This window comes from Alligator mississippiensis, chromosome 1 (assembly GCF_030867095.1).
Source record: "Alligator mississippiensis isolate rAllMis1 chromosome 1, rAllMis1, whole genome shotgun sequence".
Classification (NCBI taxonomy): domain Eukaryota; kingdom Metazoa; phylum Chordata; order Crocodylia; family Alligatoridae; genus Alligator; species Alligator mississippiensis.
In genome coordinates this window covers 119028704-119043772 of record NC_081824.1, presented here as the reverse complement: position 1 = coordinate 119043772, position 15069 = coordinate 119028704, and the positions used below count along the sequence as shown (strand labels likewise).

The following is a 15069-nucleotide window of genomic DNA, read 5'->3' as shown; positions in this document are numbered from 1 at the left end:
GCTCAAAAAATAAGGGCCAAAATCAGATAGCGGTTTCCTGTTTTGTTGTGCACTCATTCATTTTATCAGGCACTGTGTTCTGTTTTAATTTTGTGTAAACTGGTAGAATGGATTATCTTACTGTATGTTTTTAGCAAAAATTATATATTAATAAATGTTATTATTTTATTGCATTTAATTTTTATTCATATTACTGTATTGTTTTGGCAAAAGCTGTAAATAAACTATTACTAATACTACTGTTCTGGTATACCATCTTGAAGAGAGGAGAAAATATCAATAGAGGATTTGATCTAGTAACAAATGCCGTTTTCGGTTACATTCAGAAAAATGGCAATAATTTACATTTTTTGAAGCGGCTTGTGGTAATGGTTAGAATGTCTCTCCAGCCAAGATGGCTAGTTTTTATATCTTTTTAAATATGAAATCCCTTGTCAATTTAAGAGCTAAATGGAAAATATCATTTTCTTTCTTTTAGTGGTGGTTTTCCATTAAGAGCAACACGTTGATTGTGCCCAGGTTAGAATCCAATACAGTTTACTGCATCAGCGTGCAGACACATGTTCGAATACCTCGTTTGTTTAGTGGATTTTCAGAAGAAAGTTGCATTGCAACTCTGAAAGGTATGTACCATTCAGCATAATATTCAGAGAACGGAATTTAGATTTAATTTTGAAACTGTTACGCCTGGATCAAACAAGGACATCTCTAGGACAGGGTACCAGCAAATAATTTCTTAGGATGCCAAAAGAAAGGAACACTTTTTTTTGGACTGGAAAACTAAAATAATCTCTTCCTCTTTTTCTCACCCACAAGATTTTAATCCATTTTGCAGCTAATGAAAATCCCCAAATGTTTTTCCCCTGCCTGCAGAATAGCCCTCGCCCTACTGACTGAGGCGCACCTGAAAGGACTGTGACAGCAGGCTGTTTCCCCTGGGCACCCCTAGCTGCACAAAAATCTCAGTACAATCCTAGTGGCTCTGTGGGGTTTTTGAGGGGTTTTTTTAGTTTGTTTTTTTTTAATTTCTTGTTGGACTATAGAATGTCACCTTTTTAATCCCCAGCAAATGCTAGGAATCGTAGATCCAGTACATTCAGATTGCACAGTCGAACAGCAAATGCAGTGGGTACCTGTGACTAATGAAGAGATTTATAAATAAGCAACATAATGCAATCTGTTGTTTTATTAACAGACCCAAATGCAGAACATGCCATAACAGTCGTATTTGGATATATCCTGCCCATCATTCTGACAGCCTTCATTCTCTCAATGACATACTATGTTGTACACAGGTATATTCATGTCAGCAAACAAAAGCACCCAGCAAACCTGGTAAGCAGTTTTCATTTCTTACTGGGGTCCTACTCCTGCCATTTTACAATGCAGTTCATCAGAACCATGCTAATCTACTACAACCCTGGAAGGAGGGAACAGGGGGTGGGGGGCACATTGTAGCCTGCCTGCAGGTTTTGTATTTCAAGATAAAATCCCACTTAAAGCAAGAAAAGAACATCACACAAGGAATATTAAAAATGGCAAATACAGAAGGCTAAGATCAACAGCTGCGCCTCTTAAGCATGACTATCTGGTATTCTTCCCTAAAATTATACCCAAAAAGAATAAACATCAAAATGAAATAATTTCCTTAGTCTTGGAAAGGGGCGTTGTCATAAGCAGGGTCTCAGGTGCACTGAGGCAAATGGCATTAAGAAGCTGGCTCGTCCTTTCTACATTTACCCATGAAGAAGCATTGGAGAGGATTCAGTGAGTGAAAATTGTTAATTGAATTCATCCATCACTAAAAGGAGAGATAATTAAGTGATGCAAAATCTCTCAACCAAAATGGATATTGAAGTTCTGGTGGCCTTTTATGAGGTACAAGTCTACTTTGCTTTTTAATGATGTCTCTGAAGGATATCATATATCTGAGCTGGGCAGATTATTCAGTTTTGGATTCTTGTAGATTTTTGAATACTGTGCAATATTATTCTACCAAAGTGTGCTATACTGTTCAAAGTTGATTTCAAAGTAGAAATAGTTATACGTTTGTCTTCCTGATTTTAGTTTGTTTTTTCAAGATAAACGTTTAAAAGAATCAGAGAAGGGTGAGGTGTCATTTTTGCTTTATAAGTGATTAAAAACAAACTATCCAAAAACTTCTCTAGGTGGTTGCTCAAACACATTTGTGCCATCATAAAAATATAAATAAATACTTTAGACTTGATTGTGACATTAGCCCACTCTGCACAACAGGGAATGTTGTGAAGTGTTTGGAGGCATTGGCTGGTTCTCTTAAAAAATGCCAGCCTGTGGCAGGTGTGGTGGTGGAGCATGCAGCGTCTCACAGGAATTCATGGAGATTCATCCCTCTAGAAGATGCAGAAGGAGGTGGACAGCAGCTACTGTGCTGCCTTTGGAATACAGCTATTCCAGTCCCTCCCCCTGTCACTAGATTACCCTGTAAAAGATTCATCTTCTCATCCATTGTGCCCCATCTGCCACCCAGCACATCGAGTCTGTTGTATTATTACTTCTATTAATTTTATCTATCTTCTTTATTTCATTAGGACTGTTAATTTTTTTCATTTTCATTGTAAAAGCTGCAATTTCATGTCCATCTTTTGATTCATGTCCTTGCTTAGACAACAGATGAAAATGTGTCTAATTTCCCCACGTCTACAAGATGATTGGCAGTCTGTGGGCACTGGGAAGTGGAATAACCAAGATGTCTTAGGTTGGAATTGGAAAAAATTATTGACAACTTTTGGAAAAAAACTATGCTAAAATGATTATCAAAATGCTACAAATTTATGTCAACAACAAGTCAGCTCCCAGCTTTGCCTTTTTCTTCCTCTCTCATTGCACAGAATTTACAGAGGCTGTGCTTATAAAGGTGACTCCATTCTGGAAGACATTTAAAAGAGATTCTTTAAATGTGCTGGTAAAACAGGAAATAGCTCTCAACTTTAAGTGCAGATATTGTATAAATAATACTTCTATAGCACCACCCATCAGAAAATTTTGTATCCATTTTCAAGCACTGCTGGGCAAATTGAGCCTCAAATAAATACTCTTCAGAGTAGATAACTGTTATGATCTCTATTTTACAAGTGTAAAAATGAATGTAGATAGAGGCAAAGTGGTTAGTCTCAGGGTCAGCAACACAGTCTGCAGTAGAGCTAATTGTAGAATCCGTACTGTAGACAGTCTGTTGTATATTTTATCTACTTACCCACAACTTCCTCTGATATTACTAAAGTCTGCATGAACTTCACCTTAAAATGGTAGTTTTCTAAATGATTCTGCCCTTGGATTGGTTGGGGGGCAGGGAGGAGAAGAGTCTGAGTTCAAGTTACAGTTCCTTTTTCCATTGGTTTAATAGTCTCGACCAGATTCTGTACAGTAGTTATTGGGTCCGTCTACACATGCTATTAATTCAAAGCAATAAACTTCAGAGCAGTTGAGGTGGAGTAAACTACTCCCAGGAGCAGCATCTATACAACAGCAATTTGAACCAGGGTGGTGCAGTTTATACCAGGGCCACTCAGCCTGGGGCTCCAGGCGGTGGCATCAGGCAGCAGAGAGGCTGGCCAGGGCATGAGGATGCTAAAAGTGCATTGCCTTGTGGCTAAGCTGGCTGGGCTGTCCAGGCACAATTTATGCCCGTGGTCAGCATCTATGCATGTGTTTAATTCCAGCAGATGGAATTCCCTGACAGTACTATCTTACTGCAGCATTAATTAGTTTACTGTAGCCTAATACCATTTCACATGTAGTCAGTTTACTCCTCAACTAGTTATGAGGGGTCCTGGTTTTCTCTGTTTAAACATTTCAAAGTCTCTGAGAAAAATTAAGTAGTTCTCTTATTGAAACCCCAAAATCTGCATTTTTCCAGGATTAAAATGAAACACCACTAATATATAGGTATCAATTAATGTTTTATTGATATATTTACAATTATAAAGCAATTAGGAAGCCTACCAGTGCCTCAATCACTATAATAAAATAAATACTAAATGCCTAGACATTTTGGCCTTTGATTTGGGGAGTTTTATCATGGAAAATCAGAGCTGCTCCCATCAGAGCATGTGCCCCTGATTTCTCCCCCTCCTTTCCCCAGGAGTATGCACAGCAGCAGGGAGCCAGCCTCCTCATCATCCCCCAGACAAGCCACCTGTGTCTCTGTCTCATTCCCAAACTAGGCCATGCAGCCACACACTCTGGCCCCAAGCCCCACATGCCAACCCAGCTGGGCAGCAACCCCAGCCCTACTTAACTCCCTCCCTCATGAGAGGGGCCTCCTTTCCCTCCCCCCACCAGACTTATGTGCGGGAGCTGCTCTCCAGGCTGCCCCGCGGCCATGTGCAGCACCCCCTGCCTGACCGCCCTCCTCCCGTTCCCCCCAGCACCTTGCAGGCTGGAACTCTGCCAGCCTGCAAGGGGGAATCCACCATTTTCCGTGTTTCTCTCCTTTAAAGGAAGGATTCTGAGTTTTTCTCCTTAAAATGAGAAAATCTGAGTTTTACCACATTTTTACATGGCAAACAGAAAAAGCCAGATCTCTGATAATTAGTCTACTCCACAGTTAAACACCTACATAGACGTGGCCAGTTATAGCAGGATTACTCTGTTAACTTCCAAGAAGTCACCCCAGTGTGCCATGGAATAACCAAAAGAAAATTTTAGCTCACCTGCTCTAACTAATGATTGGTCTTGGGGTGTTGTTGAAGGAAAAATGTAGCAGCTTATATGGGCCTGCTCCTGCTAGAATAGAAAAATATGTGAAGGAAGTGGGAATTGAAGGTACAGAGAACTACTTTCATCATCTGGAACCCAAAATGAAGACCCAGCTTCTAACAATATAATAAAACTAATCATACATTTTAAAAATAGATGCAGTGCAAGTTTCAGTTAGATAATATCTTAATTACATTTCTTTTAAATCAAATGTCTTTCCTTTCCAGGTATTGAAGTACACTAATAAATGTGATGAAAATGTTTTTGTACCAACTGAAAAAATGGTGGTCAACTTCATCACCATTAATATTGTGGATGAGAACAAGGCTTCTGAGGAAACCATTAACTTAATGGGCAGGAGCAGCTGCAAATACTATAACATCCAGGATGAAAACAGACCTGATAATAAACCTCCAAAGGAAGGGTTGCTCTTGAAACACTTGGTTGATTCTTCTGAAGGAGTAAAAATTTTACCCAACTGTGACCAAGATGGGAACTGGCCATGCCAAGGCCAAGTTGGCAACCACTGTACTTTGGGTCAAAGAAATAAAGAGGTCATAGAATATGAACGTGATGTGAGGCCTGCTGACCTCTTTTCTATGCAGAAACTGGAGGATCTCAGTGTGAAAGTGAAATCTTCTGCACTAGGGGAACTGCTAAATAAGCCCCTGATTACATTGGATGACTTGAACCTTGATAAAACAAAACTGCCATACTGTCCCCAACTTAATGAAAGGACTACAGACACTTGTTCAGTGCAGATATTAAAAGAACTCAAATGTAATACACCAGAGGAGCTATCCGCTGAGACAGCAACTGAGTTGCTAAACTTGGGTACTGAAAAATCAGGACAATTACCATTTCCTCACTTAAGTACAATAAGCCAGGGCCCCCAGGACCCAATGGTGATAGAGGATGTAAAAAAGGAAGATGAACAGACTATATTAGTAGACTGGGATCCTCATACTGGAAAACTGTATATATCTAGTTTGTCCAATTTTGAAAATGATGCTTGTGAAGAAATATTTGAACATGAAAAGTGTGATGATCCAGCAAAAGAGGGGCTTTTGTCCAGACTGTATGAGAGGCAGGTATCTGATGAGCCCTCAGAGGACCAAGAAATATACCTCCAAAAATTTAAGGAACAATGGGGACTGCATGTAAAAATGGAAGACTGAGAAGAGTCTTTAAAGATCTTAAAATGAGCTCCATTTCATCAACCTGCTGGATACTAGAGATCAGGGACTAAACATAGACATTGGATTTTTGATACATTACAGTCTGCCTGGCAACTAACTCCCCAGCCCAGCCTCTGGCTTCTTTACTTTTCATTCCATCCAGGAAGAGCACACACCAACTGCTGAAGCTTCCTTAGCCTGACAAAGGGTTTTTGAACCCGAAAGCTTGCTTAATAACTATTCTCCAACCATGTGGGTTGGTCTAATAAAAGATATCAAATTCACCCAAGGAACCTTGTCTGCCTATGTCCTTAGACCAACACGGCTACAACCTACACCCCTGAAACATTTATATATGCTGTCATGAGGTACTTATGGTATCTAAGACAAAGAAACAAAAAGACCTCACAATTAAACTAACATGTTTTATTCCAACCAAGCAAAGGAGGAGATAGTGAGGTAAAGCTGCCCTGTAAATGTGATGATGATAAATGTGGCAGCATTTATCTTCCAACTTGGTATTTGTGGTCAGCTGAATAACCAAGGGCTGATGTACAAAATCTACTATTATTTATATCACTATTGAGTTTTACCTAGAAACTTTTGCTGGGAATTGCAGCAACTTGTACCAGGGCTGACCCCAAGGCTGGGTTTTTACTGGGATTATGTACTTTTTTAAGCTGTTGATTTTAAAAAGCTATTTTCTTTAAGGATTATCTCTGTGTAATACACATTAAAACAAATCATCTGTGCTCAGAAACAGTTATTTTGAGACTATTAGGAAGTTTTCTTCACTGTGCTTATGAAAGGTAGGTATCAATGAAAATAGGAAAAGAGCAGAAAGAGAGCCTGTGGTGTCTTCTGCCACAAGAATTCTCATGGGCTCCACAGGTTTCTTTCAAGTAATATAAAGACTCATTTCAATTCCCACTGATGGCATTTAAAACACTTCCTTGGGAATTAGATTGGGATTTAATACAGCCTCTGCAACCAAGTCTTTCCAGAGAACAGGTGGGAGAGGGTAATTTTTTGTAGGAATTAACAGTAATCCACTGTATATTATTAGTATTCCATAACTAATATTTAGTACAGTTATTTATTTTACAGAAACTCATGCAGACCCCATTTGAGATCTGGGCCCCATTGTATTAGTTACAAATACACAGTGAGAGACAGTTCCTCTGCCAAAATTCTTACTATCTAATAAGACAAAGGGTAAGAAAAAGGAAATCTTACTGTCTTTATTTTACTCATGGGGCGAGTTTGAAGAACAAAGAAATTTTGAATAACTTACCAAAGCTACACAGAAAATCTGCAGAAGAACTGGGAACTGTACCTCATTTTCTTGTCCAGTGCTTTAACTACAAGTTCATTTTTTCTTCTCATGCCTGCAGTATTAACTTATTGGGGTAAAACTCTACAACATTTTAATAGTAAGTTATTAAAGCTCACTGAAATTTTTCAGTAAGACCTTATAGTTAAAGAAAAAATGTTATTTTTTTCCAACATCAATAACGTCTACAAAGAGAGATCTTTTTTTCTTTCTTTTTTGTCATCAAAACCTTTTAATCATATTCACATGCTCAAAATGAGGTACATGCTCAAGTAACTTTTTGAAGCAGGGCCTTTTCAATATCTTTCTCTGCTAATCAGGATTTCCTGTTACACAGCTTAATCAGTGCACAGGTTAGCATTATACTCATCTAGCCACCCTTTGAAATCAAAAGAACCAGCGGATCACTTCAGTATTTCTCCATCTTTTCAAGTTGGCACCTCTTGAAGTACTTGAAGTAGAGTGTTTCCAGTCCCCTATATTTTACTATCAAGTATCAATGCTACCAAGGCTAGGCCTGTATAATTTATTTGCAGACATGTGTTTTGAGAGCCTTACAGAGAAATTTAAAGCTATACAGGGCTTGAGAGGGTTACTTGGACAAGAAGGCTGCATCCACATATGCATGCACGTGCATTTTTGTGGTGCCTCAAAGGCTTTTGAGATGCCGCAAAACACACTCCATGCATATGATTTGGTTCTCCATGCTGCATATTTGCAGCGTGGCTCCTAATTTAGATACTGGAAAATAAAAAAAACACAATGGGGGGGGGAAAAGTGGGGCAGTGTACTTGGCAGCAGCATGCATGGCACAAAACCGTGGCCAAAATAGCTGGTCAAAGCTATTTTCTGGCTGTAGACTAGGCTCTGCACATCCACATTGCCACTGCTTGAGCCCTGGGAGGCTCCCAGGCCCCTGCCTTCTCTACCCCAGCCGGAGATTTTTCTCCACACTAACCCCACATGCAGGGGCATGAGCCAGAGCAAAAAGCAGCTGCTCAAATGTGTGCCACTGCTTTATTCCCCACAGGAATTGCATGCCCCTGTTCATGGATATGTAGCCGAAAAGGGCAAAATACCTACTACTGCAACTGCTATGCTTGCATGTAGCTTTGTAGCCTCTTAAAGTTTTCATGGATATTTTCTTTATTTTAAAATTGTAATAAAACTTTCAGCATCTTCCAACCCCCAATTGCCTTTTGTGACCATTAGGAAATCATATAACCCACCGGTGAAGAAACACTGGTCTAATGAAATTCTATGAACTGTTTAGAGGAAGTTCATTACTCTTCTATTGTGCTCATTAATTAATATTCTTAGGAAAGTACCTCTCCCAAGAAGTCATCTGGTCTTGTTTCAATGATGTCATGAGATGGGGAATCCACCCCTTGCACGGGTAATTAATTCCAATTGTTAATTGCCCTCACATCGAGAACAAATACGTCTGTACCTTATTTCAAATTTGAGTCTTACCTGGCTTTAATTTCCAACTATTTCTTGCTATGCCTTTCTGTGTTAGATTACAGAGCCCTTTATTACCTAGTATTTGCTACCCATAAAGTTTCTTACACATTGTAACCCAATCTCAACAGGATCTCCTTTTTCACCAAGGCTGAGCTGCTTATAAGCATCTTGCTGCAGGACAATCTTTTCCTCATCTTCATTCATTGTTATGTTTTTTTCATTCACACTTTGCTTTTGCAACAATTTTGTTGTTCCCCTTATTCAAATAGCCTGCAAAGCACGTGTACAAGACTCGTTTTGTACAAACAGCTAAGAAATAGGCATGTCGCCTTAATAAAACAAGACAGACTGTTCTTCAGCAGATAATGTCTGTTTGCATAGAGTTATGGTTAAGTTATAAAGTTTTGCCTCCTCTCTAAAAAGCTAAAACAAACCTAGGAAGGCTTTGCATTTCTTTGTTACACATATTCATGGTACAGTATTTTGAGACTCATGCAATCACAGATTTTTGTTTGTATGTGCAATTTATATTTTGTATTGCAGAAGCTATTTTTGAGCCAAATATCTCTGCAGCACCCTCACTATTATTTCCTTTCAAGCTGATTTTCCATTCTAGCTGAGAGTTTATAATATCAATCATGACAAATTAACTCTTTCCTATTTCTTAAAACTATTTTTAAAGTTTCCTAAGGTGAGTCAGGCAACGAAGTTGAGAAAATCATAAATAGGAGTGAAACAAATTATATTTCTTTTCTCATTTCAAGGCATTTCAGGCTATTTCATTACGTTCTGGAGCTAGCAAGCTTCAAAACAGTGTTGTGCCAATTTGCATCAATGCAGTAGCAGTAAATTGTTGCTGATATTTTTAACATCCTCAAGGAATCGCATAGATTGGCCTAAAATTTTCTAATTGCCCAAAATTATTTTAATGGACTCAAATCAAAATGGTTAGGCTTTCCAAATATTTTCATTGAACCAGCATCATCTGCAAGAAGAAAAATACGTTCACTTGAAAAAATAATTGCACCTACAAGATTTTAAATGACATCTGATTATCAATTACTTGAAAGATCCAAGCTGTGAAAGAACTGGTTCATTTGGATCAGTCTTTACTACAGAATTTTGCTTAATTTCACTTAATCAGTTCAGGATAGTCAATAGTAAGGTTATATATCTAGAAAAAAAGAATTGAAGCCGTGCTTACAGAAAGGGGGGCTGTATCATAGGAACTGCTGACTTGAAAATGATTCAAGGGTCATTGGAGATTGCAAACTGAATATGAATGGTTAATGTAATTTTCTTTTGGGGTGAGCTGTATAGGTCTGAGGCTATATGATAGACAGTCTTTTGGTTCATGTTTCATAGATTTCATAGATGTTGGGGCTGGAAGGGACCTCAAAGATCATCAAGTCCAGCCCCCTGCCCCAGGAGCACGAAGTCAGCTAGGGTCAAAGGATCCCAGCAAGATATTTTTTATTAGACGGACTTTGAGGTGGGTTGATGGTTCTAGCAAGCTTTCAGATAACACAGTATGCTTTTTCAAGCTAGTGAAGTGCAGAAGGGGGGTGACTCCCCAATGTATACTTAGGAATCCGTCAGTAGTCTATGCAAGTAGATATGCATAGACTGTGGTCACTGATGAATGCACACAGGAAATCCATCAAAGCCAGAAACCCACAATTGCCTGTAGGGGCACATTTCTCCCCAAATGACCACTTTGTCAGATCTTTCAGTCTTTATCCTCAAAGGAAATCTACAAAACACCTTCAAAAGATGTGCCCAATGAACTCAACTTCATCACCACTCTGGACATAAAAAATCATGGACTGAACAGAGAAATGAGCTATCTTCTTCACTACAGTCTGCCTAAACCCCAACCATACCAAGTACCCATATCATAACCCACAAAAAACAAAATCCTTCCCCCCTCACCCCCATGCAGAATGTATGATTGGTATCAGAGCAGTTCAACTACTATATCCACTTGCATAGAGTACTGACGGGCTCTCTGGTATACACAGGGGAGTCACCCTATTCTGCACTCCATTTAACTTGAAAAAGGATACTGTATTATCCAAAAGCTTGCTAGAAACATCAACCCACCTCCAAGTTGATAAAAGATATCAACTCAAACCAAAAGACTCTGTCTATCTAATGTAATTTTCTGCTTAAAAGAGCTAATAACAGGAAAACAGTGGGAACAAGGAGGGTGGTATGACCCCTGCATATGGCACTAGTAAAACTGATACTAGGTCTGTCAAGAAAGCACAAGGCAGAGCCATGAAGGGCACGTCCACACATGCAAGCATGTGAACTTGCAGCAGCTCAAATAGAAGTGGTGCACATTTGAGCCAGGGCTTTTTGCTGCAGCACATGTGCCCGGACATGCAGTTTGTTGTGGAGCAAATTGTGCCATTTGGGGCAAAATAACCCTGCCTGGCTCCTCTCGGATCTGCAGCGAGGGGGAGCTAGAGCCCAGGGCAGCACCTGTGCTGTCCCCAGCAGTATAAAAACCTGTGTTGGCCAGCAGCTCAGGGCTACTTACCCCCAGGAGCTTCTGAGGTCCAGCCACTTGGTATCTGGGGACACTAGCCCCTTGTGTCAGCTAGACTGCTGAAGCAGCATCCCAAATTCACTTTTTAAAATACCCCAAAATCTACATACTTCCACAATTAGAACAAAAGACAGAGGGGGAGAGAGGGACTGATCAGATGGGCAATATTTTATTGCTATATTTTCAATGTTAAAGACATTTGGAAGCCTACCAGTGTCTCTAGCATCATAATAAAATAAATGCAAAATATCTATATGTTGTAATGTTTGCTTTTGGTTTCCTTATCACATGGTAGGTGTGTGATGGGGGGATGTGGGGTTTGCAGGAGGTGGTGGGAAGGGGGATGGGGGGATGTGAGTCAGTGTGTGGGTAGGTGTGGGGGGACTGGGGGTGTGGGGGATGCTTAGGAGGGTTGGGTCCCCTGCATGAATGTCGCATACCCCTGGTGGCTGGGGGGGCACAGCAGTGCTGGCAGTGGTGGGAGCGTGGCAGCAGCGGTAAGCAGGGAGCTCCCACAGACACCACCAGCGCTGTCAACAGGGCAACCACCTGCTTGCCACCTTTTCTAACGGGGTGGAGAAAAGATCCAGGACCGTGCCCTGACCCAATCTTTTTCCCCGGGGTATTGTTTGACACCTGGATATGCAGGGGCAAGGAATGTTTTTCTGTTCCCATAAGTGCCTCTTGCAGCATCTCAAAGGGCTTTGAGATGCTGCAAGAGGCAATTGTGTGCTCATCTGGACATGCCTGAAAAGGCTTACCCCAGGGAGCTGTGAACAAGCTAGCTCAGACACTGAAAGCAGTATAGCCATGTTAGTCTGGTATGCTGTCATTTATGACGGAGGAATCCTTAACCTGCAAACAGAGGTACATCTAGGCCCAATTACTGAGTGATTAAAGATAAAAACACTCCAACTGGGAAAAGCACCATTTTTTTGCAATGAGTGTAAGTAACTCCTTAGCAAGTGTTTGTGTAAATTCTCGATTGCCTGAAGTCTTTAAATCAAGACTATATAACTTTCTAAAGTATATACTCAAAAGGCACAGACAGGATTGACAATTTTCGCCCAATCTGGCAAACTGCACAAAATGCATGGCTGCAGAACGTTTTAAAAAGGGCCCAATCACCTGTGGGTTCAGATGAAGATGCTCCAAAATGAAGCACCTTCAGTAACTTGTGTCTGCACGTGGGGCTGATCTGACTGCAGCTTGGCCCTGCTTCAGTGCTCTCTTCAGAATGGGAGGGGGGAAAGGGAGCAGAGGGAGGTCTGTCTGGGGTTCAGCCAGTGCTGGGTGATGGGGCAAGTGGATTGGAGCCCCTCCCCAAGGGGTGGGGGGTGAGCTTCAATCTATCCACTTGGCTCAGCAACTCCCAGAACAAGCTCCTTCCACTCCCTTTCCCCTCTCCCATTCTGAAAACAGTGCTAGGGGGTGCACGGCTCTGGCCAGCCAGACTCCAGTTTCAGGTGGCACATGCTGCCACCACATGCGCGGCCCCGTTTTGTTTTGTTTGTTTTGCTGTGGGTGTTTTTGACACTAGGACTTCCTGGTGTCAAAAAAACTCACCGTGCTGTAAATTAGCCGCACGGGGATTCCTGCATGCGTGGCATGTGCAGTTTGCAGGGCCACAAGCAGGTCTGCAGTACCACACATGCACATTAATTTGGATGCACCCCATGTCAGCATCATGTAAGAACAAGGATGGAATTTAATGCTTTGCCTTTGCAGTTTGGCAACTGTCATGAGCTCAGTATCACATAGCAGTGAATGTGGGTTCTTGACACTTGATATCAGACAACAGTCCTTAAGGGGTATGCAATCTGGTGGTAGTTTATGTAGCATGGTGACACTGACCCGCTCTTCTTAATTTAAATCTCCCTTTCCCTTTCCTGAAGTGACTATTCAATCAAAGAGAAACATCTCAATCTCTGCAAATCACATGTGTCATGTATATGGTGTAAAATGTAACTTGTCATAGGCTGAGGAGGATTGTAGGAATTCCCTTTCCCTGGTATCATGTTCTGCCATGAAAAGTAATGCTAGAGAGAAAAGAATAATAATTCTGATACAAGCCATGAGACTCCCTCTGCAAAAGAAGAATAGATTTTCTCTGCACCGCTAAGCTCACTGTATCCATTCTGCTGGAAGAATAGAGTACTGTTATTCCTTCCTTAGGCTAGGTCCTTGGCTTGACTGTCTCTATGCTCCATCCTGGGGCTGTAGCTCATGATTCCCATAAAATGATATTGTTGTTTCTCTTTCAGGGTGTCATGTGCTGCTTATAGTCCATATGGGCTGAGATCTTTTAGGGTATCTGAAACTGGGAAAAGATTCAAGACAGGGAAGACTCCCTGATCTGTATCCTTTTGCCTCAGAGTATCCTTCTAGCAGTCTAGATCTGGCCCTGGGTGGACAGTTAATTATTCCCTTGTCAAAGTTAAACATTCATGATACCAGTGACCCTGGAGCTTGAGGAAAAATAGCCTACTCTTGTGACTATTGCAGTGATACACATAGTGCTAAAATCCATTCTCATTTGCATCAGTGACCTGAACAAGGACTTGCTTTATCCTCAACAGTATCTGCCATAAACAGGAGTTATCAGTACTGACTTACAATAAAAGCATAAAATGACATGAAGAAATGTTTTGTTCTGATTGGCCAAAATCAGTTCTAGCAATGGCTTGATACAATACCAATGATGAAAATCATTCAAGGTTTCTAAATTGCCAGTGAAAGCCATAAGCTGTCATACCATCAATTATTATTATTATTATGAAAATTCCCCCCTCGAGGTTACTTGTTCAAGGCTGATATATGTCACCTTTCCTTCCAGTAATGGCATGAGTCCTGCATTAATATCAACCCCCACCAGGAATGCTTAAGGTGATAGAGTCAAAAAAAGTAATCATCTTCAAGACACACTAGTTGTCATGAAGGCTGATAAATAAATACCATACACAGTGGGTTATTTAGGCTTTTAATGCTGTTTTAAGTTTCTATCACACATCCCCTCTGAGGACCTCCAGATGTTTTACAAACACTAAGCAAGGTTGCATTAGAATCATAGCAAGTTAGGGCTGAAAGGGACCTCAGGAGGTCATCTAGTCCAACCCCATGCTCAACACAGGACGAGCCCCAACTAGACTATCCCAGTCACAGCCTTGTCTAGCTGGGTTTTGAAAACCTCCATGGATGGAGCTTCTACCACCTCTCTGGGTAATCTGTTCCAGTGTTATACTACCCTCCTAGGGAGAAAAGTCTTCCTAATATCTAACCTAAACTTTGCTTGCTACTTGAGACCATTGCTCCTTGTTCTGTCATCCACAATCACTGAAAGTGCAGCTCTATCCTCTTTTGAACCCCCATTCAGGTAGTTGAAGGTTGCTATTAAGATCCCCTCTCATTCTCCTCTTCTCTAGACTAAATAAGCCCAGTTCCCAAAAGCAGCAACTACCAGGAGTGGGGTTCAAACCCACGTGGACATATATCCATTGGATTTTAAGTCCAACACCTTAACCACTCAGCCATCCTGGTGAGATTTTTCTGTTTAGTTGCCTAGATGAGAGGCTGAGGTGTGAGAGAGACAAGTGATTTCATTGCATTCATATAATATGTATCTTCAGTAGCAGAGCCAGGAATAATGGCTTTAAGGTCTAAACAAACCTTGTGCTTTTCTTTGTAAAGCCCTGCATATCCTGTTCTTCCATTTCTTTCTGTGCCGTTATTTGCTGATTACTTCACAAGTCTTTCCCTGATGCCCATATTGTACATAGGAAAACCAGTTTTCTTTTGCTACC

The 15069-nt window shown here is 40.8% G+C and overlaps 1 protein-coding gene and 1 non-coding gene across 3 annotated transcripts in view; one reads left to right on the top strand and one right to left on the bottom strand.

The window, feature by feature from the left end:
- Nucleotides 1-6207, top strand: part of IL20RA (interleukin 20 receptor subunit alpha) — a 44399-nt gene extending 38192 nt beyond the window's left edge. For both annotated transcript variants that reach the window (XM_019479469.2, XM_014605513.3), the window contains exons 5-7: nucleotides 479-623; nucleotides 1196-1335; nucleotides 4968-6207. In XM_019479469.2, the coding sequence (XP_019335014.2) occupies nucleotides 479-623; nucleotides 1196-1335; nucleotides 4968-5918 (1236 nt within the window). In that variant the 3' untranslated portion in view covers nucleotides 5919-6207. The remainder of the gene's footprint in view (nucleotides 1-478; nucleotides 624-1195; nucleotides 1336-4967) is intronic.
- Nucleotides 6208-14723: 8516 nt separating this feature from the next.
- TRNAL-UAA (transfer RNA leucine (anticodon UAA)) lies at nucleotides 14724-14806 on the bottom strand. The gene has a single exon. It is a non-coding gene; the product is annotated as a tRNA-Leu (tRNA).
- Between the last annotated feature and the right edge of the window lie 263 nt (nucleotides 14807-15069).